This window comes from Pongo abelii, chromosome 20 (genome assembly GCF_028885655.2).
Source record: "Pongo abelii isolate AG06213 chromosome 20, NHGRI_mPonAbe1-v2.0_pri, whole genome shotgun sequence".
Taxonomy (NCBI): domain Eukaryota; kingdom Metazoa; phylum Chordata; class Mammalia; order Primates; family Hominidae; genus Pongo; species Pongo abelii.
Genome location: NC_072005.2, coordinates 54,455,041 through 54,480,506, shown reverse-complemented (window position 1 = coordinate 54,480,506; position 25,466 = coordinate 54,455,041). Strand labels below are relative to the sequence as shown.

Genomic DNA, 25,466 nt, shown 5'->3' with positions numbered 1-25,466 from the left:
TTTTGAAGTATACAATCCATTATTGTTGACTATAGAGGGTGGTATTCTTTTTTTTTTTTTCCTGAGACGGAGTCTCGCTCTGTCACCCAGGCTGGAGTGCAGTGGCGCAATCTCGGCTCACTGCAAGCTCCGCCTCCTGGGTTCACGCCATTCTTCTGCCTCAGCCTCCCGAGTAGCTGGGACTACAGGCGCCCACCACCGCGCCCAGCTAATTTTTTTTTTTTTTGTATTTTTAGTAGAGACGGGGTTTCATTGTGGTGTCAATCTCCTGACCTCGTGATCCGCCTGCCTCGGCCTCCCAAAGTGCTGGGATTACAGGCGTGAGCCACCGCGCCCGGCAGGATAGTATTCTTTTGTAAAAGTATGCTGATTCGGCCGGGCGCGGTGGCTCATGCCTGCAATCCCAGCACTTTGGAAGGCCGAGGCGGGCAGATCACTTGAGGCCAGGAGTTCGAGACCAGCCTGGCTAACATGGTAAAACCTCACCTCTACTAAAAATAAAAAATTAGCCAGGCGCGGTGGCGGGCGCCTGTAATCTCAGCTACTCAGGAGGCTGAGGCAGGAGAATCGCTTGAACCCTGGAAGTGGAGTTTGCAGTGAGCCGCGATCGTGCCACTGCATTCCAACCTGGGCAACAGAGCAAGACCTTGTCTCAAAAAAAAAAAAAAAAATGCTGACGCAAAATGATTTCTTACTGTGCGTCAGAATTTTGGAAGCCACTGGTAGACAGTCCTTAGCTTCACACAGTGATTTTCAGACAACTGCCCATTCGCCAATTCCAACCACCTCGCCCCACTGCCCAAATCGAACGTTTCTGGTCTCCGGGCGGCGCTGCCTTAGCAGGATCCGCCGCCAGGTGGCGCGCGCCCCACGCCCGGAGTGGGTTTTGTCCCATCCTGTACTTAGATCTTCCAAGACAGCGATTTCCTTCTGGTCGGGTCTCTTCCCGAGGATCCGCTTTACTCGTACTAGAAGCTCTGACCTCGAATGCAGTTCCAGAAGCAGAACCCTGTAGAGGGTTTCAGGAGGCCAAGAAGGGAAGTGGCCCTCCTAAGACCGTCCTGGCTTCAGTTCATGGCGCACATTGACTGCCTCCCACGCCAGACGAGGTCCCCCGTCCCCCGAGCTCGCGTCCGAGGGGTGAGGACACACACGAACCCTCCTGCCCCTCATTCGCGACCCCGTCAGTGCAGGGAGGCTCCTGCCTGGGGCTGAAGAGCCGAGTCTCTGGTGCCTGACAGCACGGCGTCGAGCCCCTCCCGGCCACCTGCTGGCTGTGTGATCTTGGGCATCGTGCTTGGCCTCGCTGTGCCTCGGTTCCCCCCTCTGTAAAATGGTAGTGATAACAGCAGCCACTTCATAGGGTTGCAGGCGTTGCATGAGTCAATAGGTGCAAAGCGCTCAGAAGGGGGCCTGGCGTATGTTTGCCAAACCGATTGTTGAAAATTCTGTTTACATCTGTGAGAACTGAGGACCAGTTGGGGGTAGGGATGGGGAATCCCCAAAGTCGGCTAAGTTCAGCCTCAGCGACTGGAGGCGGGAGGGGTGTCCCCTCACCTACAGATATTTCCCCCCTCCCGCCCCGGCCCCCTCCACCCCCGGTTGAATCCAGGAATTCTGATTTCAGCCATGGTCCTTTTCCTCCGCACAGCGCTCCCTGGGGGTGGGAATGGACCCAGGCCCCTTGGCAAGGTCTGGGACTGTCCTGGAGTAGCAGCCTCCCCTCCTCCTCTTCATTCCTTCCAGGATGGGGAGGGCCACGAGTCACCCAGATTCTGGGATAAAGCAGCAGATTCCTGGGAAACGCAGGCAGCAGGGTTCCAGGAGAAAGGGCCAAGCTTGAGCCCCCTCAGCCACAGTGGGGGTTCCTGACCTGCAGGTCTTCCCCAAACCCTGAAAGCTGAACTTAGCAGTGCTGGGGCCATGCAGAATGCGCGCCTAGGAGGACCTCTGCTCTTACCAGTGGCGTTTCTCTTTTTCTTTTTGAGACGAAGTCTCGCTCTGTCGCACAGACTGGAGTGCAGTGGTGCAGTCTTAGCTCACTGCAACCGCTGCCTCCCATGTTCAAGTGATTCTCCTGCCTCAGCCTCCCGAGTAGCTGGGATTACAGATGTCTGCACCATGCCTGGCTAAGTTTTGTATTTTTAGTAGAGATGAGATTTCGCCATGTTGGCCAGGCTGGTCTCAAACTCCTGACCTCAAGTGTTCCACCCACCCCGGCCTCCCAAAGTGCTGGGATTGTAGGCATGAGCCACCGTGCCCAGCCAATTTTTTTTTTTTTTTTTGAGACAGAGTCTCACTCTGTCTGTTGCCCAGGCTGGAGTGCAGTGGCACGATCTTGGCTCACTGCAACCTTCGCCTCCTGGGCTCAAGTAATTCTCCTGCCTCAGCCTCCTGAGTAGCTGGGACTACAGGTGCATGCCACCATGCCTGACTAATTTTTGCATTTTTAGTAGAGACGGGGTTTCACCACATTGGCCAGGCTGGTCTTGAACTCCTGACCTCAAGTGATCCATCCGCCTCGGCCTCCCAAGGTGCTGGGATTACAGGCGTGAGCCACCACGCCCAGCCAAGAATGACTTTTATAAAATGCTCATTGGGAGGGCTTTGCAAAATTGGTGTTAGCAGTCATGTTTATAATCTCTAAAGTGAGATATAGACCCAGGGTCTCTGGAATGAATATAACTAAGAAAGAATGAATGCCACCTGCACCCTACCTGCTTAGCCTTTGTTTTCCTGAAAGAAGCAAGGCACAAAGAAATATTCTATGCCATGCCATCATATGTAGTATAAACATCATCAAAACTAGAAAACAGGGTATTTGGGGATTTCTGCATAGGTGCAAACATAAAGATGAGCGAGGGGGGCGAATGATACAAAATGAACCATGGCAGTTTCCTCTTGGGGCTGCAGATGTCATCTGTGAGGCACAGACGTGAATTGCCTAGTGTTTATTGATGAGCTGTTTATGGGCTTGGATGGTGAGTATAAGGGTGATCACTTTATTAACTTAGAAATGTCGTGGTGGCAGATGCCTGTAATCTCAGCTACTCAGGAGGCTGAGGCAGGAGAATCACTTGAACCTGGGAGGCAGAGGTTGCAGTGAGCCGAGATCGCGCCACTGCACTCCAGCCTGGGCAACAAGAGCAAAACTCCATCTCGAAAAAAAAAAAGTATATGTACATTTTCATACATTTTCAGGTAGTCATAGTTCCCAACTTTTATTTTTTATTATTTTTATTTTTACTTTTTTTGAGGTAAGTTTCACTCTTGTTGCCCAGGCTGGAGTGCAACGGCACAATCTCGGCTCACCGCAACCTCCGCCTCCCAGATGCAAGCAATTCTTCTGCCTCAGCCTCCTGAGTAGTTGGGATTACAGGTGGGATTAACCACCACACCTGGTTAATTTTATATTTTTAGTAGAGATGGCGTTTCTCCATGTTGGTCAGGCTGGTCTCAAACGCCTCACCTCAGGCAATCTGCCCACCTTGGCCTCCCAAAGTGCTAGGGTTACAGGCATGAGCCAACATGCCCGGCCGTTTCCCAACTTTTAAAAGATTGAAAAGAGGCCGGGCACAGTGGCTCACGCCTGTAATCCCAGCACTTTGGGAGGCCAAGGCAGGCAGGTCACTTGAGGTCAGGAGTTTGAGACCAGCCTGGCCAGCATGGTAAAATCTCGTCTCTACTAAAAATAGAAAAATTAGCTGGGTGTGGTGGTGGGTGTCTGTAATCCCAGCTACTCAGGAGGGTGAGGCAGGAGAATCACTTGAGCCCGGGAGGCAGAGGTTGCAGTAAGTCGAGATTGCCCCACTGCTCTCCAGCCTGGGTGACAGAGCAAGACTCTGTCTCAAATAAATACATACATACATAAAATAAAAATAAGACATTAAATAGTGCTCATTGTGGAAGGTGAATCTATGTGCCCTTAGTAAAGAAGATGAGAAGAATGGAGATGGCAGGAAAATTGACAGAATAGGGTACATTAGACTGACAAAGTCATAACAAGTACCCCAAGTTGTTACCAGAAAGACCACATACTCTGACCATAATGCAGTTGAACAGTGACCAATAAGACAAAAATGGTATCATGGAGTATATGAATCCCAAGTCTAAATTGAATGAGGCTCAAAGAAGGCTTCACATGGAAAATGAGATCATGTGTATGTGAGTTGTAATGAACCTGCTATATGTCAACATTTATGTGGCACAGCTGGGAGGGTGCAAAGAGGGATAGCCTTCATCTTGTAGCATTTTTTTTTAAAAAGGAAAAACTGAAAAATCATGAATATTTACAGTGTTTCAGTCCTACTGTGTGCTCATTGTGCCTAAGTGAAGGGCTGGACCTGAAAGCTTTTTTTTTTTTTTTTGAGACAGGGTGTCACTTTGTCACCCACGGTGGAGTGTAGTGGTGCAAACACAGCTCACTGCTGCCTCAAGCTCCCGAGCTCAAGCAATCCTCCTGCCTCAGCTCCCCAGGTAGCTGGGACTACAGGCATGTGCTACCACGCCTGGTTAATTTTTGCTTTTTTTTTTTTTTTTTTTTTGTAGAGATGGGGTTTCTCCATGTTGCCCAGGCTGGTCTCAAACTCCTGGACTCAAGCAATCCTCCCACCTCGGCCTCCCAAAGTGCTGGGATTACAGGTGTGAGTCACTGCACCAGGCCTTGAAAGCTTTCTTAATTTATTCCAATTGTAGCCTCCCTCCAAGATGTGGATTCACATGTAACATGAGTGGTAAGTGTTTAAAGAGGTCTTTCCTACATTTTTTTTTTTGAGACGGAGTCTCGCTCTTTCCCCCAGGCTGGAGTGCAGTGGCATGATCTGGGCTCACTGCAAGCTCCGCCTCCTGGGTTCACGCCATTCTCCTGCCTCAGCCTCCCGAGTAGCTGGGACTACAGGCGCCCGCCACCACGCCCAGCTAATTTTTTTTTTGTATTTTTAGTAGAGACGGGGTTTCACCGTGTTAACCAGGATGGTCTCGATCTCCTGACCTCGTGATCTGCCCGACTCGGCCTCCCAGAGTGCTGGGATTACAGGCGTGAGCCACCGCGGCCGACAGGTCTTTCCTACATTTTTTATTTCTGTAAGGAGTCTCTGCAGTGTGAGTTCTTGTATGAACCATGAATTTGAGACCACACTGAAGGCTTTGTCATATTCCTTTTAGATTGGCAGTTTCTCTCCAGGGTGAGAACAAATGTCTACTCAAGATGAATGAAGATGAAAGGCTTTCTGTAGACTTTACCTTCACAGGGTTTTTTTTTCACATTTCTGTAAGATAGGAGAGTTCAGAGAAGACGTTCTCATGCATGCTAACCCCTTGAGCTCCCTTCCAATATGTCCTCCTCACATGTTCAGTACAGTTAGAAAATTAATAAAAATTTTCCCACCTTCCTTTCATTCACAGGGCTTCTCATCTTTGTGAGTCTTAAGATGTTTTTTAAGTCCTGACGACTTTGCAAAGTCTTTTCCACATGTCTTACATTTATAGGGTTTCTCTCCAGTGTGGCTCCTCAGATGTGTATATTTTGAGGACTCCCTGATGACTTTCCCACATTCTTCACATTCGTAGGGCTTCTTCTGCACGACATGCTTTCTTAAATGTTTATTAAGGTGTAAGGAATATCTAAAGGCTTTCCCACATTTCCCACATTCATACGGTTTCTCTCCAGTGTGAATTTTCATATGTCTCATAAGGAATGACTGATAAAAAAAGGCTCTCCCACATTCGGGACATTTATGGGTTTTCTCTCCAGTGCAATGACTCTTGTGTGAACCGGAATTTGGAGCGTCGGCAGAGGTTGCCCCAGTTTGACAATCCTTCTTATTTGTCTCTGCGGTATACGACTGCATCTGCACGGCATGAATTGAGTTATTTCTGGAGGTGTTCTCACACTGAGTAAAATCACACATTTTATCTCGAACATGAGTGTTGTGTGCCCTAAAGGATCCGTCTTCACAAAAAGCTTTTCCAAATGGATTCCGTTGGTGCCTGTTGGCTCCCATATCAATTTCATCACGTATATGATGCACAGTGTTCTGACTGCCAGTCCATGTGCTTGATTTCAGCTCTGTTTTTCTCCCACACGGAACCCACTGAATGTTCCCCCCCAAGACTCCATTGTGTTTGTTGTTTTCGTGTGTTTTTTGACTATCGTTTAAGACAGGATTATACTTGAAAATACTTGAGTCATATGTTAGGATACATTGTCTTATGGAATCTCCCTGTGAAGGCACAAGCTTGCAGGTAGGTTTAGAGTGGTTCCTCACTTCACGATCTTCACAGATGCTAACAGGAGATTCATCTTTCTCAGGGGCAGCTGCAGGTGGCTTCACATTATTCACCCCCTGCCTGTGTGGTTCCTCTGTTTTGGGGCATCTCCAGTCTTCTCTTAATGTGGAGAGCTGGGAACTGATGCTCTTGAGGCACACTCTGTTGGCTTCAGGAAATGTTCTTTTAGGAAGAATATCCGGCTGAGGGGTTGCGTCTTTGGTTTTACATGGAGTCGCCCAATCTGAAATACAGTGGCACAAAAGTTAAATTCTTTGCTGAAAGTAAAGGTGGGTTAGAGATGATGACATAGGCAATGTCCGTGTGGATTTCTCTCTTTCTTTCTTTCTTTATTTCCCTCCCTCCCTCCTTCTGTCCTTCCTTCCTTCCTTTCTTTTCTTCCTTCCTTCCTTTCTTTCTTTTCTTTCTCTTTCTTTCCTTTTTCTCTTTCTTTCCCTTCCTTCCTTCTTTCTTCCTTCTTCCCTTCCTTCCTTCCTCTTCCTTCTCCTTCCTTCCTTCCTCTCTCTCTCTCGTTCTCTCCTTCTTTCTCTCTTTTCTTTTGACAGTCTTGCTCTGTGGCCCAGGCTAGAGTGCAGTGGCATGATCTTGGCTCATTACAACCTCTGCCTCCCAGGTTCAAGCAATTCTCTGGCTTCAGCTTCCTGAGTAACTGAGATTACAGGTGTGTGCCACCATGCCTGGCTAATTTTTGTATTTTCAGTTGAGATGGGGTTTCACCATGTTGGCCAGGCTGGTCTTGAATTCCTGGCCTCATGTGATCCACCTGCCTCAGCCTCCCAAAGTGCTGGGATTACAGGCATGAGCCAACACGCCAGGCCTCTGTGTGGATTTCTTTCTAAATGTTCACTCAACATGTATGATAAAAATGTGAAGGGGAAGAAAGCAAGAGGAAGGAAGCAGAGAAAGACATCAGAGATTCCGCAGTGTCAGGAATGTGATGACGGTAAGGTCAGGGGTTCAACATGGAGAGTGTCATGTTACTGAGGAACGGTTCTGCAGAGATCAAGGAAATGATCAGGAATTCTAAGTGGAAGAGAATTGGACAGACAGTCTATGTGAAATTTTTATTTTTTTGAGATGAGGGTCTCACTAGGTTGCCCAAGTGCTGGAGTGCAGTGGCTATTCATAGGTGTGATCATAGCACACTGCAGCCTTGAGCTCTTGGGATCAAGTGATCCTCTTGCCTCAGTCTCCCGAGTAGCTGGCTCCATGTGCAATTTTAAGGAGAAAAGGAACAGGCCTTTCTCTGGGAAAAATGAATATACGAGAGGATGGATAAAAGTCAAAAAACATAAGCTCAGCCAGGCACAGTGGCTCATGCCTGTAATCCCAGCACTTTGGGAGGCTGAAGTGGGTGGATCACTGGAGGTCAGGAGTTTGAGACCAGCCTGGCCAACATGGTGAAGCCCCATCTCTACTAAAAATACAAAAATTAGCCGGGCATGGTGGCGTGTGCCTGTAGTCCCAGCTACTCAGGAGGGTGAGGCAGGAGAATCACTTGAATCCGGGAGGCAGAGATTGCAGTGAGCTGAGACTGAGCCACTGCACTCCAGCCTGGGCAACAGAGTGCCTGTTTTTTCTTTCTTTTTTTTAATTAAAAAAATTGTTTTTAAAGACAAAAAAGAACAGTGTTTTGCCATGTTGGCTGGGCTGGTCTCGACCTCCTGGCCTCAAGTAATCCTCCTCCTGCCTCAGCCTCACAAAGTGCTAAGATTACAGGTGTGAGCCACTGTGCCTGGCCTATAGGTCTCCTTAGCTGCTCTGTAGATAACCACTTGAAAATTATAAAACATTAAGTTTTCCCTTTGAGATATTCCTTCAGGTCCTGCATTCTGATGAAATGACTACGCTCACTGATCTGAGGAATGCCGTGAGAAACTGACGCACCAAAGAATGTACTTTCCTCATCCCGATTTCATCCCCCTTCCTCTGACCAATCAACATCTCCAATTCTCCAGTCCCTTGCCCTCCATGATCCCCTTAAAAATGAGAGCAGTGGCTCATGCCTGTAATGCCAACACTTTGGGAGGCCAAGGTGGGTGGAGCACTTGAGGTCAGGAGTTCGAGACCAGCCTGGCCAACACGGTGAAACCCCGTCTCTACTAAAAATACAACAATTAGCCGGGTGTGGTGGTGCATACCTGTAATCCCAGCTACTCGGGAGGCTGAGGCAGAAGAATTGCTTGAACCCGGGAGGCAGAGGTTGCAGTGAGCGGAGATTGCGCCACTGCACTCCAGCCTGGGCAACAAGAGTGAAACACAATCTCAAAAAACAAAAAAACAAAAACCCCAGAACCCCTCAGGGAGAAGAATTTGAGCGTCTCCTCCCATCTCCTTGGTTGGCACCCTGTAATCATGAAACTTTCTCTGTTGCAAACCCTGCTGTCTCAGTGGCATGAGCCTGTTGCTCTGTTACCATGCTGCTGGCTTACAAACCTGTTGGTCCTGTAATGTTCGCATCTACCTGGCACTGAGATGCATAAATGCCTGGACAAAACTGCCCTGCACTGTTTTCAGACCACTTCTTGCTCCAAATGAGAGGGCAGACTGGGTTTGCCTAGTTGAAATCCTGCTCACTGGGCACGCACGTGGTGTAAAGGAACTGTGCGAGACTTTCTGTGAAATGGACACAGGCTTTGGTTTGCTGAGGTTCTGAAGCTGATGATGTGTGAATAGAAGAGCAACAGTGGTCCCTCTACTTTTCTCATCAATGCACTAAAATTCTGCCAAAAGGGCTCAAAACGACCCTTTTCCTGTGCACCATGTTCACCTACATAAGGATCCCCCAAATTCTGTTCAATCATGAAGAGAATAAAAATGTAATGCATTAGCCGGGGGTGGTAGAGCATGCCTGTAATCCCAGATACTCAGGAGGCTGAGGCAGGAGAATTGCTTGAGCCCAGGAGGTGGAGGTTGCAGTGAGCCGAGATGGTACCACTTCACTCCAGCCTGGGTGACAGGGTGAGACCCCTTCTTAATGAAAAGAAAAATAAAGGCTGGGTGTGGTGGCTCACGCCTGTAATCCCAACATGTCAGGAGGCTGAGGTGGGAGGATCACCAGAGGTCAGGAGTTCAAGACAAGCCTAGCCAACGTGGTGAAATCTGCCTCTACTAAAAATACAAACAAAAATTAGCCAGGTGTGGTGGTGTGCACCTGTATTCCCAGCTACTAGGGAGGCTAAGACAGGAGAATTGCATGAACCTGGGGGGCGAAAGTTGCAGTGAGCTGAGATGATGCCGCTGCACTCCAGCCTGGGAGATAGAGTGAGACCCTATCTCAAAAAATAAAATAAAATAAAATAAAATAAAATAAAATAAAGTAATGCAACAAACTGATTTCCAGTTTCACGGTGAACCCTGCATCTACTACCTGGGGGGCAGCAGCTGTGTCTCTGGAATTTAACCCAGTTCCCATTTTCCAATGCACTTGCCAGAACACGGTTCCAAACCAGCACTGGTCCCATCACTGACTAAGGGCAGGAAGGGGGCCTCCTTACCTATGAATGCCAGGTTCCTAGAGTTTTCCAGCATCACATCTCTGTAGAGATTCCTCTGAGCTGGGTCCAGCAGGGTCCACTCCTCTTTGGTAAAGTTCACAGCCACGTCTGCGAAGGTCACCAAGTCCTAAAACAACACACGCAGTTTGGCTCAGTGGGGTGTCCTGTTATCAGTTTGAACTGTGACCCCTTTCTCCATAAAAAAAGGTACATTGAGGTCTTAACCCTTGGTACCTGCAAAGGTGACCTGATTTGAGAACTAGAGTCTTTGCAGATGTCAATGAATTAAGATAAGGTTGTGGCCGGGCGCGGTGGCTCACACCTGTAATCCCAGCACCTTGGGAGGCTGAGGCGGGTGGATCACAAGGTCAGGAGTTCGAGACCAGCCTGGCCAACATGGTGAAACCCCATCTCTACTGAAAATACAAAAAATTAGCCAGGCGTGGTGGCGGGTGCCTGTAGTCCCACCTACTTGGGAGGCTGAGGCAAAGAAATGCTTGAACCCGGGAGGCGGAGGTTGCAGTGAGCCGAGATCATGCCACTGCACTCCAGCCTGGGCTACAAAGTGAGACTATCTCAAAAAAAAAAAAAAAAAAAGATGAGATTGTACTGGGGGTTGGGTGGGCCCTAATCCAATGACTGGTGTCCTTATAAGAAGAGGAAATCTGGCCAGGTGCAGTGGCTTATGCCTGTAATCCCAGCACTTTGGGAGGCTGAGGTGGGACGATCGCTTGAGGTGGGGAGTTCAAGACCAGCCTGGGCAACACAGTGATGACCATCTCTACAAAAAATAAAAAAATTACCCGTGAGTGTGGGTGGTTGCCTGTAGTCTTAGCTACCTGGGAGGCTGAGGAGGGAGGATTGCCTGAGCCTGGGAGGTGGAGGTTGTAATAAGCTATGATCCTGCCACTGCAGTCCAGCCTGGGCAACAGAGCAAGACCCTGTCTCAAAAAAACAAACAAAATATAAATTAAAAAAAAAAAAAAAAAAGAAGGGGAAATGTGGACAGACGGAGGGACACAGAGGGAAGAATGTCATTTGGTGAGGGAGGCAGAGACTGGAGTGATGGGTCCACAAGCCAGGAAATGCCAACGACGCCAGTGACTACCAGCAGCTAGGTAAGATCATGGAACAAATTCTTTCTTGGAGCCTCCAGAAGGAACCAACTCTGCCGCTATTTTGATCTTGGACTTCCAGCCTGCAGAACTGCGAGAAAATCAATGTCTGTTGTTTAAGCCACCCCATCTGTGATAGTTTCAGCAGCCTGAACAGCCTAATGCAACAGGAAGAGCATACAGTCAATTGGTAGAGACTGACGTCCGGTCGTATGACTCAGGTGCTCTTTCTTCTGAGACAGGGTCTTGCTCTGTCACCCAGGCTGGAGTGCAGTAGTGCAAACACAGCTCACAGCAGCCTCGAACTGCTGGGCTCAAGCGATCCTCCCACCTCAGCCTCCCAACTAGCTGGGACAACCGGCGCACACCATCACGTGTGGCCACGTCTTAGGAAAAAGAGTACCTGAGTCATGCGACCGGACTTCAATCTCTACCAATTGACCGACTGTGTGTCTTTCTCGTGCATTAGCCTGTTCAGGCTGTTATAACAAACGATCACAGAGGGGTGGCTTAAAAATTCTTAAACCCTGGCCGGGCGCGGTGGCTCATGCCTGTAATCCCAGCACTTTGGGAGGCCGAGGTGGGCAGATCACCTGAAGTCAGGAGTTCGAGACCAGCCTGGCCAACATGGAGAAACCCCATCTCAACTAAAAATACAAAAATTAGCCGGGCATGCTGGCAGATGTCTGTAATCCCAGCTACTTGGGATGCTGAGGCAGGAGAATCACTTGAACCTGGAAGGCGGAGGTTGCAGTGAGCCGAGATCATGCCATTGCACTCCAGCCTGGGCAACAAGAGTGAAACTCCGTCTCAAAAAAAAAAAAAAAAAAAATTTGGAGTGGGGCACGGCTCAGTCCACTCCTTGTTATCTGCAGGTCATGACAGTTGCGGGAGATGGGAGATGCTGCCACCAGGAGAGCACTGCCCACTCCATAAATGCCTAGCGTCCCCTGTGAGACCCTGAGTTCCTTAAGACAAAGACACTTTCTTTTTATTTTACTTTATTATTATTTTTAGAGACAGAGTCTTACTCTGTCACCCAGGCTGGAATGCAGTGGAGTGATCACACCTCATTGCGGCCTCGACCTCCTGGCTCAAGCGATTCTCTCACCTCAGCCTCTTAAGTAGCTGGGACGACAGCCGTGCACCACCACACCAGGCAAATTTTTAAAATATTTATAGAGACGGGGGTCTTGCTATGTTGCCCAGGCTGGTTTTGAACTCCTGGCCTCAAATGATCCTCCCGTCTCAGCCTCCCAAAGTCCTGGAATTACAGGCTTGAGCCACTGCGCCCCACCAAAGACACTTTCAGCTCCTTTCTTAGTGCGCTTTGCAGCAGAACGTGAAGCTCACGGGCAGCCAGGATGAGGCGTGGAAAGGACTGCTCAGTACTGGGGTAGGGGTGGCCCCAGGAGAATCCCCAGGGCAGCGTCTCTCTCCAAGCAGAGGTGCAGAGACCTGGGGCAGCACGGCTGGCGGTGGGCCCTGCCTGGCTCCACGCACTTTACCTGACTCCCAGCCACAGGCAGAGGCACATTCACTCGTGGGAACGACAACACACTTCTGGGAGAGGGTGAGCTGACAACTTACCTGGGACATATTTGTCAGCGACGCGACGGCCAGTCCTGGCTTCCCCGTGTTTCCTTCAAGGAGGCAGGTGAGGCAGAGCTTGGGAGAAGAATGGAGCTATGAGAATCCAGGCACCCTGCTTCCCCACACTCGTATGTGGATCCTGCCTGGCATTAATCTCAGCGTATAAATGTGTGTGTGCACACACTCCCCCACCACAGCCCACAACCCCCACCCCCCAACACACATACCCACACATCCCCCCATCCCCCCTACACCCACCCACCCACACACCCCCACACACCCCCATCCCCCCACACACTCACACCCACACCCTCCGATCCCCCCACCCCCACCCAACACACCCACACACACACACCTATATTTTAATTTAATTTTTTAGAGACAGAGTCTTGTCCTGTTGCCCAGGCTGGAGTGCAGTAGTGCAATCACGGCTCACTACAGCCTCAAACTTCTGGGCTCAAGTGATCCTCCTGCCTCAGCCTCCTGAGTAGCTGAAGGTACAGGCATGTGCCCCCACGCCCCCTAATTTTTCGTATTTATTTTCATAGAGATGGGGTCTCACTATGTTGCCTAGGCTGGTCACAAATTCCTGGCCTCAAGCAGCATTTTTTTTTAATTGAGGTGAAATTTGCATATCATGAAATTAACCATTTTAAGTGAACAATGCAGTGGCATTTAGTGCATTTGCAATGTTGTACAAACGTCACCTCTACCTAGTTCCAAATAATTTTCATCACTGCAAAATAAAACCCCATCCCCCTTAGCAGTCACTTCCCATTCTCCCTTTCACCCAGCTCCTGGCAGCCACTAATCTAATTGCATTTTTTTTTTTTTGAGACGGAGTCTCGCTCTGTCGCCCAGGCTGGAGTGCAGTGGCACAATCTCAGCTCACTGCAGCGTCCGCCTCCCTGGTTCAAGTGATTCTCCTGTCTTAGCCTCCCGATTAGCTGCCATTACAGGTGCCTGCCATCACACCCGGCTAATTTTTTGTACTTTTAGTAGAGATGGGATTTCGCCATGTTGGTCAGGCTGGTCTCAAACTCCTGACCTCAAGTGATCTGCCCGCCTCGCCCTCCCAAAGTGCTGGAATTAGGGGTGTGAGCACTGCACCTGGCCCATAGCGGTATTCGTTACAGCCCAAAGTAGAGACAACCCAATATTGATCAATGCATGAACAAAGAAAGCAAACATGGTCTATCCGCACCATGGAATATTATCCAGCCATAAAGCGGACTGAGGCACTGGCACACACTACAACACGGATGAGCTCCGAAAACAGGATGCCAAGTGAACGAAGCCAGACACAAAAGACCACAGTGTATGACCCCATTGAAAATGAAATGTCCAGAATAGGCGAATCTATAGAGACAGAAAGCAGATCAGAGGTTTTGTCCAGAGCTGGGGGAGATGAGGGACTGGGAGATGACCACTGAAGGATACAGGGCTACTTTCGGGGGTGATGGAAATGTTCTAAATTTGAGGGACGTACACATCTGTGAATATACTAAAAGCCATTGAATTGCACCCTTTAAGAAGGTGAATTGGGCCGGGCGTGGTGGCTCAAGCCTGTAATCCCAAGACTCTGGGAGGCCGAGGCAGGTGGGTCACTTGAGGTCAGGAGTTTGAGACCATCCTGGCCAACATGGCAAAACCCTCTCTCTACTAAAAATACAAAAATTAACCAGGCGTGGTGGCGCACACCCGTAATCCTAGCTACTTGGGAGGCTGAAAGCAGGAGAATCACTTGAACCTGGGAGGCGGAGGTTGCAGTGAGCTGAGATCGCACCACCGCACACCCCAGTGTGGGCGACAGAGCGAGACTCTGTCTCAAAAAAAAAAAAAAAATTCAAATATAAGATGAAAAGTGTTCGTGTTACTGGGAAGTCAGATTTTAGTGTAAGAGGAAAAAGTTTCAAATATAAGATGAAAAGGCTTCATATCATCATGAACACACACACACACACACACACACACACACACACACACACACACACAATGTCTCCCTGGTCAGTCTATTCATAGAAAATGCTTAGAAGAATTAACAAGCAGGAAGCGATGAACACCCTCGGAGACATGGCTGATCCGGGAACAGGAAATTTCCAGTGTGAGCCTTGCGGTGCCAGATGGCAGGGGAGCTGCCCTAGACTGCGTTAGGAGGATGCACAGTGGCTGGAAAGGTCTCCCAGCGGCTGGATTTGAACTACAAAGTGAATCATTGCAATTGATGGAAACACACTGAACACTAAAAATACCTGCGCTCATAATGATACCCAGAAAGAGAAAGCCAGAGGGGGAAAAAACACAAGCCTTGGTTAATAAAGAGGAAAAATTAAGCCTTTACTTTACCTTTCCAATAAGAAAAGAAATGGAATAGCCTTATGGATGACGGAAAACTACTGAATTCCAGCTATATATATATTTATTTATTTTTTTGACACAAGGTCTCAATCTGTCATCCAGGTTGGAGTGCAGTGGGGAGATCTTGGCTCACAGCAGCCTCTGCCTCCCGAGTTCAAGTGATTCTCCTGCCTCAGCTTCCCAAGTAACTGAGACCACAAGCACCTGCCACCACGTCCAGCTAATATAATAAATATATATATATATTTAAAAAATTTTTTTTGAGACAAGGTCTCATTCTGTCGCCCAGGCTGGAGTGCAGTGGTACGATCTCAGCTCGCTGCAACTTCCACCTCCCGGGTTCAAGCGATTCTCCTGCCTCAGCCTCCTGAGTAGCTGAGATTACAGGCTTGGGCCACCACGCCCAGCTAAGTTTTGTATTTTTAGTAGAGACGGGGTTTCACTATGTTGGCCAGGCTTGTCTCAAACTTCTGACCTCAGGTGATCCGCCTGCCTTGACCTCTCAAAGTGCTGGGATTACAGGCGTGAGCCACCGTGCCCGGCAACAAACAGCCATTATAGTTACACTGATGTGATGAACACACCACCTACGATGTATCTTTCATTTTTATTTTGTTTAAATTTTTCTTTGTTATTATATATTTTTCGAGACGAGGTCTCGCTCTATCGCCCAGGCTGGAGTGCAGTGGCAAGATCTCAGCTCACTGCAACCTCAGCCTCCTGGGTTCAAGAGATTCTCCTGTCTCAGCCTCCCGAGTAGCTGGGACTATAGATGCCCACCACCACGCCTGGCTATTTTTTTTTTTTTTTTGTATTTTTTTTAGTAGAGACAGGGCTTCACCATGTTGGCCAGGCTGGTCTCGAACTCCTGACCTCAGATGATCCTCCCGCCTCAGCCTCCCAAAGTGCTGGGATTAGAGCCACCAAGCCTGACCAACCTAGGATGTTTCTATCTCCTTCCCTCCCTCCCTTCCTCTTCCTGTCTTTTTCTCTCTCTCCTTCCTTTCTTCCTTCCTTCCCTTCTCTCTCTCTCTTTCCCTCTTTCTTTCTCTTCCTCTCTCTCTCTCTTTCTCTCTCTTCCTCTCTCTCTCTATCTTTCTCTCTTTCTTTCTTCTTTCTTTTTTGAGACAGGGTCTCACTCTGCTGCCCTGGCTGGAGTGCGGTGGTGTGATCAGAGCTCACTGTAGCCTTGACCTCCTGGGGTCAAGCAATCCTCCCACCTCAGCCTCCCAAAGTGCTGGGATCACAGGCGTGAGTCACCGTGCCTGGCCAGGTCTAACTTTCAACAACACAAGGAACAACGACACAAATCCACAGGCGTGGACGTTCTGCTATTCTGACTACCCAGGGACTCCAACTAGTTAATGTCATGAACAAAGGGAGGCAAGTTCGAGGGTGTGAGCCCTGGAAGAGAAACTCACACAATGTGTTTGCATCCTGCCTAAAGAAACATAACTCTAGGCTGGGCGTGGTGGCTCACGCCTGTAATCCCAGTACTTTGGGAGGCCGAGGCGGGCAGATCACCTGAGGTCGGGAGTTTGAGACCAGCCTGACCAACATGGAGAAACGCTGTCTCTACCAAAAATACAAAATTAGCCAGGTGTGGTGGTGCATGCTCGTAGTCCTAGCTACTCAGGAGGCTGAGGCAGGAGAATTGCTTGAACCTGGGAGGCAGAGGTTGCAGTGAGCTGAGATTGCGCCATTGGACTTCAGCCTGGGTGACAAGAGTGAAACTCCGTCTCAAAAAAAAAAAACAAGAAAATAATATATACACACACACACATAAATACGTATACACATATATTTATATATGCATATATATATTTGTATATATAGATATATTTTTATATATTGTGGCAAATATATATATTCATATACACATGCACACACACATATATATATATTCTCCACAGGACATTATCAAATAGGAGTACTCAAAGGGTATATGATCAAGTAGAAGAGATACAGTATAGCAGTCTTCCAGTCAGTTCTAACCAACGATGTCAAATTTTCTTGATTTTGTGATGGTTTGGGGATTTCTTTTTTATTTCTCAAACATTTTCAAAAAAAGTTGTGATTATTTGATGTCTTTCCTCAATGTAAATACTCACTTTTATACAAAAAAAATTATCAATCAGCTCTCCTTTTGAGTATTTTATTATTATTATTATTATTATTATTTTTTTTTTTGAGACAGAGTTTTGCTCTGTTGCCTAGGCTGGAGTGCAGTGGCATGATCTTGGCTCAATGCAGCCTCCGCCTCCCGGGTTCAAGCAATTCTCCTGCCTCGGCCTCCTGAGTAGTAAAAATTAGCTGGGCGTGGTGGTGCACTCCTGTAATCCCAGCTACTGGCGAGGCTGAGGCAGAAGAATCGCTTGAACCCGGGAGGCAGAGGTTGCAGTGAGCCTCCACTGCATTCCAGCCTGGGCGACAGAGTGAGACTCCATCTCAAAATCAAAAACAAAAACAAAAACAAAACAACAAAACAAAACAAAAAAGAAAAAGAGAAAAAAAGCGATTGCATGCTTGGGCAAACCAGGGATCACACGGCAGCCTTCTCATTGTGAAATAATATGAAAACCTGCCCTACCACGCATCAGGAGGAGATATCAGACTCGATCAAGCCAGCAGCAGTCTAAAGGAAATATGAATAACAAGCCCTATCTTTGAGGTTATTATTTTTTCTTACAATTTTCTTGCTTCCTGAGAAACTTTGTACTCTAAAATTCACAGCTTATCAAAAACTTTGCTTTCTGACATCCTATCAGTAAACATGAAAAGCCCCACTGTTGCCAGGCACGGTGGCTCACGCCTGTAATCCCAGCACTTTGGGAGGCTGAGGCGGGCGGATCACGAGGTCAAGAGATCAAGACCATCCTGGCTAACACGGTGAAACCCTGTCTCTACTAAAAACACAAAAAATTAGCTGGGCGTGGTGGCGGGCGCCTGTAGTCCCAGCTACTCGGGAGGCTGAGGCAGGAGAATGGCGTGAACCCAGGAGGCGGAGCTTGCAGTGAGCTGAGATTGTGCCACTGCACTCCAGCCTGGGCGACAGAGCGAGACTCCGTCTCAAAAAAAAAAAAAAAAAAAAAGAAAAGAAAAGTCCCACTGTTGCCTGGGGGGATCCAAGTCACTTTGATGCAGAAGCAAGCCTGTGCAACTCAGGGGCTGAGCTGTAGATAAGAGTTTTTGAGACACAACATTCCACGTCTATCTTGACCTTATAGTTCCGAAGGAAACAGCCACACCTGATGCTAACCCCATTACACGCATCTCAGCTCTAAGCCTACCTAAGAAGATAAAACCGCCTATTTCAATTAAGTTTCCCTGAATTCCGTCCTTTCCCCAATACAATTGGAGCGCCGGTTCTGACCCTAGTAACCTCAGACACATCAGCTCAGGACAATAGTTAAAAAAAAAAAAAAAACAGAAAAGAAAAGAAAAAGAAAAACAACGCATCATTGCGAGTCAGCCCAGGTGAACAGGCTGAGGCTGGCTTTTGCCTGATTGTCCATGACGAAAATATACCTGGCTGATGAAACACGTTCCCACCTTTGCCCTGAGTTCTAGTAAATCAGACCTCACTGGAGTGGATTAGTAATAAAAATGCATCTTGTTCCGACCGTGGGGTTTGATCCTGACACCTTCACACCACTCTCCTTGCAGCTTGTCCTTTTTATACATTTCCTCTGCTGAGGTCTCAGTTCCCATAAAAGAACATGTTCAGCACACGGAACTCAAACCCTCAAAGCTATTTCTCTGGCCAGGTGCAGTGACTCACGCCTGTAATCCCAGCACTTTGGGAGGCTGAGGCGGGTGGATCACGAGGTCAGGAGATGGAGACCATCCTGGCTAACACAGTGAAACCCTGTCTCTACTAAAAATACAAAAAATTAGCCGGGCGTGGTGGCGGGCGCTTGTAGTCCCAGCTACTTGAGAGGCTGAGGCAGGAGGATGGCGTGAACCCAAGAGGTGGAGCTTGCAGTGAGCCGAGATCGCGCCACTTCACTCCAGCCTGGGCCACAGAGCGAGACTCCCTCTCAAAAAAAAAAAAAAGCTCTTTCTCTAAGATACCAGCACATCCTGCACATCTGGCCCTGCCCGGGACTTTTCAGTTCACCCTCATCACAACAGGCTCCAATCCAATACTTCTTTTTTTTTTCTTTCTTTCTTTTTTTTTTGAGAGGGAGTCTTGCTCTGTCGCCCAGGCTAGAGTGCAGTGGCACGATCTCGGCTCACTGCAACCTCCACCTCCCAGGTAGAAGCGATTCTCCTGCCTCAGCCTCCCAAGTAGCTGGGATTACAGGCGCTCGTCTCACTGCAACCTCCACCTCCCAGGTTCAAGCGATTCTCCTGCCTCAGCCTCCCGAGTAGCTAGGATCACAGGCGCCCGCCACCATGCCCAGCTAATTTTTTTTTTTTTTTTTTTTTTTTGAGACAGTTTCCCTCTGTCGCCCAGGCTGGAGTGCAATGGCTCGATTTCGGCTCACTGCAACCTCCACCTCCCGGTTCAAGCAATTCTACTGCCTCAACCTCCTGAGTAGCTGGGATTATAGGCGCATGCCACCACGCCCAGCTAATTTTGGTATTTTTAGTGGAGACGGGGTTTCACCATGTTGGCCAGGCTGGTCTCGAACTCCTGACCTCAGGTGATCCGCCCACCTCGGCCTTCCAAAATGCTGGGATTACAGGCGTGAGCCACCGCGCCCGGCCAGCTCCAATACTTTCATGGATGCAAAGAACACAACCCCTGCAACCGCTGCATGCGGGCATCTCTGCTGCCCAAGCCCGGGGACAGGCGCTTTCGCAAGGCTGCAGCACCGCATGGGGGAAGCGCCCTTCTCCCTGGGCCAAGGTGAAGGGCGCGCTCGGGGGCCGAACACGTGGGTCATTCCTGCCTTTCCCTTTCCTCCCGGAAGGGTAGAGACGATGAGGCTTTTGCAGACAGCAACTCTCAAGTCCCTGGGCCCCGGCCCGGTCCCGCCCTTAGCACGGACACTCAGGCACACTTACTCTTCCACTAGCTCCGGCTTCTAGATGTGTCTGTGGGTGGCGCAGCCCAAAAGCGCGCGCAGCCCAGGAGCGTTTCCCAGCTGCACCAGGATGGGGATCAAACTGTTGAAATAAATCAACCTAACGAGGCCGCCAGGAAGGACCGACTACAGAGATTCGTCCTGCCCAGACATTTTGTACTCGCTTTTTGACCCCTTCCTCAAAATGGACGGTGTAAGGGACTAGGGGGAGGAGAGGGGAGCCGAGCAGGCAGGGGATCCCAGCGCCCGCACTCCTGCCTGCCCACCTCCGTCGCACCCCCCGCCCCCGGGACCCGATCGATCCGACCCCAGAGTCTGACCCCCACCGCCAGTAGATTGACATTTCCTGTAGAACTTACTCCCCAGGCACTCCTGATCCAAGCAGGAAACCCCAGCCTTGGGTCCTCGCTGTCGCCTCCGCCCGCGCCACCGTTCCTGGGCTCTCCAGCTGGGAAGCGCGCTCTCTGCGCAGCCAACGCGCCTCCTTGCGGGCTCCGGAGACGCCGGCCGCTTTCTGGCTTCCTGCATTTCCCAAGGAAAGAAGGCGTTTATTTTCCTCAGTACTGTAAAACGGCGGAAACAGACAGGTTGGGGAGTCTCCAGTTTCTCTCTTGTCCCCATTTTTATGTTTTTGCTACCACTCCCCCCATCCGTTGACTAGCGGCTAAACCGCAAGGCTCATGTCACCTACCCTTGAAATGATTTTTTCTTCCTTCCTTCCTTTCTTTTCTTTCTTTCTTTTTTTTTTTTTTTTTTGAGACGGAGTCTCGCTCTGTCGCCCAGGCTGGAGTGCAGTGGCGCGATCTCGGTTCACTGCAACCTCCGCCTCCCGGATTCACGCCATTCTCTCGCCTCAGCCTCCGAGTAGCTGGGACTACAGGCGCCCGCCACCACCCTGGCTAAGTTTTTGTATTTTTTAGTAAAGACAGGGTTTCACCGATCTCCTGACCTCGTGATCCGCCCGCCTCGGCCTCCCAAAGTGCTGAGATTACAGGCGTGAGCCACCGCGCCCGGCCCTTCTTTTTTTTTCTTTTTTCTTTCTTTCTCTTTCCTTTGTTTCTTTTTCTTTCTTTCGCTTTTTTCTCTTTTCTTTCTTTCCCTTTTTTCTCTTTCTCTTTCTTTTCTTTTTTCTTTTCTTCTCCCTCCCTCCTTCCTTCCTTTCTTTTTTCTCTTTCTTTCTCTCTCTTGCTTCCTCCCTCCCTCCCTTCCTCCCTCCTTCCCTTCTTTCTTCTCTTTCCTTTCTTTCTTTCTCTCTTTTTCCCTCCCTCCCTTTCTTTTTCTTTCTTTCTTCTTTCTTTCCTTCTTTCCTTTCTTCCCCCCTTCCTCTCTCCCTCTCTGTCCCTCCCTCTCTTCCTTCCTTTTTTATTTTTTTCCTTTTCTTATTTTTTTTTGAGACAAGGTCTTGCTCTGTCCTTCAGGCTGGGGTGCAGTGGCGCAATCTTGGCTCACTGCAGCCTCAAGCGATCCTACCACTTCAGTCTCCCAAGTAGCTGGGACCACAGGCGCGTACAAGCACGCCTGGCTAATTTTAATTTTTTTTTTTTTTTTAGAGGTGAAAACTCACTATGCTGCCCAGGCTCGTCTCAAACTCCTGGGTGTCACGCGTGTCCGTATAGAAGACCACCTAAACAGGCTTTGTGTAAGCAACAAAGGCTGTTTATTCACTTCGGTGCAAGTGGGCTGAGTTCTAAAAGAGAGTCAGCGAAGGGAGATAGGAGAGGGGCAGCTTTATAGGGCTGGGGTAGGCAGTGGAAAGTTACAGTTAAAGGTGGTTATCTGTTGTCAGCAGGGGAGGGGCTCACAAGGTGCATGGTGGAGAGATCATGGGACTCATTGTCCAGGAGAAGAATGTCACAGGGTCGACTAATCAGTTGGGGCAGGGCTGGAACAAGTCATAAGGGTGGAATGTCATAAGGTGGGCTAATCAGTTAAGGCGGGAACTGGCTGTTTCACTTCTTTTGTGGTTTTTCGGCTGCTCCAGACTTCTTGGCTCCTGCAGGCCATCTGGACTTATATGTGTGTAGGTCACAGGGGTTACAATGGCTGAGCTTTGGCTCAGAGGCCTGACACTGGGCTTAAGAGATCCTCCGGCCTTGGCCTCCCAAAGTGCTGGGATTACAGGTGTGAGTCACCACATCTGGCCTGAAATGATTTTAAACACTTACATAATTTGCTTCCTGAGTGACATATGTTTTGCTGTGATAAAAACATGGATTGTATCCCCCTTGCTGTGAGAATATTATCGTCTTGCTTTATCCAGCTACACATGTGAATTACTGGCCTCAACTACTGGACTCCAAAACATATTATAGACTTGGAAAGACACAGGGAGAGTTCAGGCTGTGGCAGAGCTGCTCTCTGCCAGCTTTCCAGTTATTCTCTCAAGTCTCACATCCAAACACCCACACTGCTTGCTAGTGAGTTCCTGAAATCATACTTTGGCCGGGCGCGGTGGCTCACGCCTGTAATCCCAGCACTTTGGGAGGCTGAGGCGGGCGGATCATGAGGTCAGGAGATCGAGACCATGGTGAAACCCCGTCTCTACTAAAAATACAAAAAATTAGCTGGGCGTGGTGGCGGGCGCCTGTAGTCCCAGCTACTTGGGAGGCTGAGGCAGGAGAATGGCATGAACCCGGGAGGCGGAGCTTGCAGTGAGCAGAGATCGCGCCACTGCACTCCAGCCTGAACGACAGAGCGAGACTCCGTATCAAAAAAAAAAAAAAAAGAGAAATCATACTTTAGTCATTCTCTTATTTTAACCATTCAAGACAGTTTTCAAAAACTGTTCTCAGAAATACTGTTCTGGCCGGGCATGGTGGGTCACTCCTATAATTCCCAGCACTTTAGGAGGCCAAGGCAGGAGGATTACTTGAGCCCAGGAGTTTGAGATCAGCCTGGACAACATAGTGAGAACTCGTCTTCACACACACACACACACACACACACACAAAATTAGCCAGGCATGGTGGCGCACACTTGTAGTTCCAGCTACTCAGGAGGCTGAGGTGGGAGGTTTGGTTGAGCCTGGGAGATCAAGGCTGCAGTGAGCTGTGATCACGTCACGGCACTCCAGCCTGAGCGACACAGCACGATCCTGTTTCCAAAAAAAAAAAAAAAAAAAGAAAAGAAAGAAAAAAGAAATGCTTTTATTGGGATTGCACCAACAACCTCCCAAGAGATGAAAAGACCTCCAACTGCAAGTTGCAGTTAAAACTACTGCTTTGGCTGGGCGTGGCGGCTCACACCTGTAATCCCAGCATTTTGGGAGGCTGAGGTGGGCAGATCACCTGCGGCGAGGAGTTCAAGGCCAACATGGCGAAACCCTGTCTCTACTAAAAATACAAAAACAAGCTGGGCGTGGTGGTACATACCTGTAATCCCAGCTGCTTGGGAGGCTGAGGCAGGAGAATCGTTTGAACCTGGGAGGAGGAGGTTGCAGTGAGCTGAGATAGCGCCATTGCACTCCAGCCTGGGTGACAGAGCAAGACTCCATCTCAAAACAAACAAGCAAAACAAAACAAAACAAAACCCAAAATGACTGCCTAAACCCAGACCTCCAGGACACAGACTCAGTTTCTCACCCTGACTCTGCTTAACAGGGGAGTCGCTTGATCTTCAGGTGCCCCTGATGCAAATCAGCTGAATAAAGCTTTTATCCTCTACTCGAGTTACGTCGTTTCTTTTCCTTTGAGGGTCCCCAGCAAGCCTTGATGTGCATCTCTTTTTCTTCTGATTCTTTGGGAGGAAAGATTAAGCTCAGCCCAGCCAGCTCCTGGAGCTCCCCAGGAAGGAAGGGCTGGGAATCCCTATCTGGTCAATTAAATAATTTATTTATTTATTTATTTTGAGACGGAGTTTCGCTCTTGTTGCCCAGGCTGGAGTGCAATGGCGCAATCTCGGCTCACCACAACCTCCGCCTCCCGGGTTCAAGCAATTCTCCCACCTCAGCCTCCCGAGTAGCTGGGATTACAGGCACGTGTCACCACGCCTGGCTAAGTTTTGTGTTTTTAGTAGAGATGGGGTTTCTCCATGTTGGTCAGGCTGGCCTGGAACTCCCGACCTCAGGTGATCTGCCTGCCTCGGCCTCCCAAAGTGCTGGGATTACAGGCATGAGCCACCGCGCCCGGCCTAAATAATTTATTTTTTATGCACTGTCTTTCTTCACTCTAGAAATGAAATTCTACCATAAAGCTTAAATTGCCAAATATTGATTGATACTTACCCCAGTTACATTTTTTTACGGTGATAAAATATACATCACAAAAATTTCCATGTGAACCATTTTTTTTTTTTTTTTGTGACGGAGTCTCACTCTGTCACCCAGGCTGAGGTGCAGTGGTGCGATCTCAGTTCACTGCAAGCTCCGCCTCCTGGGTTCATGCCATTCTCCTGCCTCAGCCTCCCGAGTAGCTGGGGCTACAGGCGTCTGCCACACCCGGCTAATTTTTTTTGTATTTTTAGTAGAGATGGGGTTTCACCATGTTAGCCAGGATGGTTTCGATCTCCTGACCTTGTGATCCACCCGCCTCGGCCTCCCAAATTGCTGGGATTACAGACATGAGCCACCGCGCCCAGCCTCCATGTGAACCATTTTAAAGTGTTCGCTTCAGTGGCATTAAGTACAGCCACATCGCTGTGTAACCATCATCACGATTCATCTCCAGAACTTTGTCATCTTTCCCAATTAAAACTCTATACCCGTTAAATAATCACACCTCATTCTCTTTTTCTCTCAGTCCCTGGTAAGCTCTGTTCTACTTTCTGTGTCCAGGAATTTGACTGTTCTAGGAATCTCCTAGAAATGGAATCACTCAGGCTTTGCCTTTTTGTGTCTGGCGTATTTAATTTTGCACACTGTTTTCCAAGTTCACCTATGGTGAAGCATGTATCAGTATTTCATTCCTTTTAAAGTCTGAACAGTATTCCACGGTATGTAGTGTTAAAAAGTAAAATGTATGGCCGGGCGTGGTGGCTCACACCTGTAATCCCAGCACTTTGGGAAGCTGAGGCGGGCGGATCACCTGCGGTCAGGAGTTCAACACCAGCCTGGCCAACATGGTGAAACCCTGTCTCTACTAAAAATACAAAAATGAGCCGGGCGTGGTAGTGTATGCCTGTAGTCCCAGGTACTCGGGAGGCTGAGGCAGGAGAATTGCTTGAACCTGAGAGGGAGAGGTTGCAGTGAGCCGAGATAGTGCCACTGCACTCCAGCCTGGGCAACAGAGTGAGACTCCGTCTCAAAAAAAAAAAAAAAAAAAAAAAGTACAATGTGGCCTAAGAAAATTTCTGACCTCGGGCTGGGGGCGGTGGCTCACACCTGTAATCTCAGCACTTTGGGAGGCCGAGGCGGGTGGATCACCTGAGGTCAGGAGTTCAAGACCGGCCTGACCAAAATGGAGAAACCCTGTCTCTACTAAAAATACAAAATTAGCCGGGCGTGGTGGCACATGCCTGTAATTCCAGCTACTCGGGAGGCTGAGGCAGGAGAATCGCTTGAACCCAGGAGGCGGAGGTTGCGGTGAGCCGAGTGTGCCATTGCACTCCAGCCTGGGCAACAAGAGCGGAACTCCATCAAAAAAAAA

The 25,466-nt window shown here is 49.0% G+C and overlaps 1 protein-coding gene across 4 annotated transcripts; it reads right to left on the bottom strand.

Annotated features, from left to right (window-relative positions):
- Positions 1-4,242: 4,242 nt before the first annotated feature.
- On the bottom strand, positions 4,243-20,788 carry ZNF114 (zinc finger protein 114). Of its 4 annotated transcripts, none has more exons than XM_063719606.1 (5): positions 20,576-20,788; positions 20,244-20,406; positions 12,491-12,568; positions 9,786-9,912; positions 4,243-6,511 (listed from the first exon to the last, which is right to left on the bottom strand). In XM_063719606.1, exons 3-5 carry the CDS (start codon positions 12,497-12,499, stop codon positions 5,394-5,396), a joined length of 1,254 nt encoding a protein of 417 aa, XP_063575676.1. In that variant the 5' UTR covers positions 12,500-12,568; positions 20,244-20,406; positions 20,576-20,788; the 3' UTR covers positions 4,243-5,393. The 4 variants fall into 4 exon arrangements, with proteins under 4 accessions (XP_063575676.1, XP_054396808.2, XP_024093134.3 ...); XM_054540833.2 differs by lacking the exon at positions 20,576-20,788 and adding an exon at positions 19,865-19,966 and having other exon boundaries at positions 20,244-20,558; XM_024237366.3 differs by lacking the exon at positions 20,576-20,788 and having other exon boundaries at positions 20,244-20,425.
- Positions 20,789-25,466: the final 4,678 nt, after the last annotated feature.

Excerpts from the sequence above, each read along its gene's own strand:
- ZNF114 (XM_063719606.1), bottom strand. Across the intron at positions 6,512-9,785 it reads TAGGAACCTGGCATTCATAG|ATTGGGCGACTCCATGTAAA; the intron begins GTAAGGAGGCCC and ends ACTGTATTTCAG.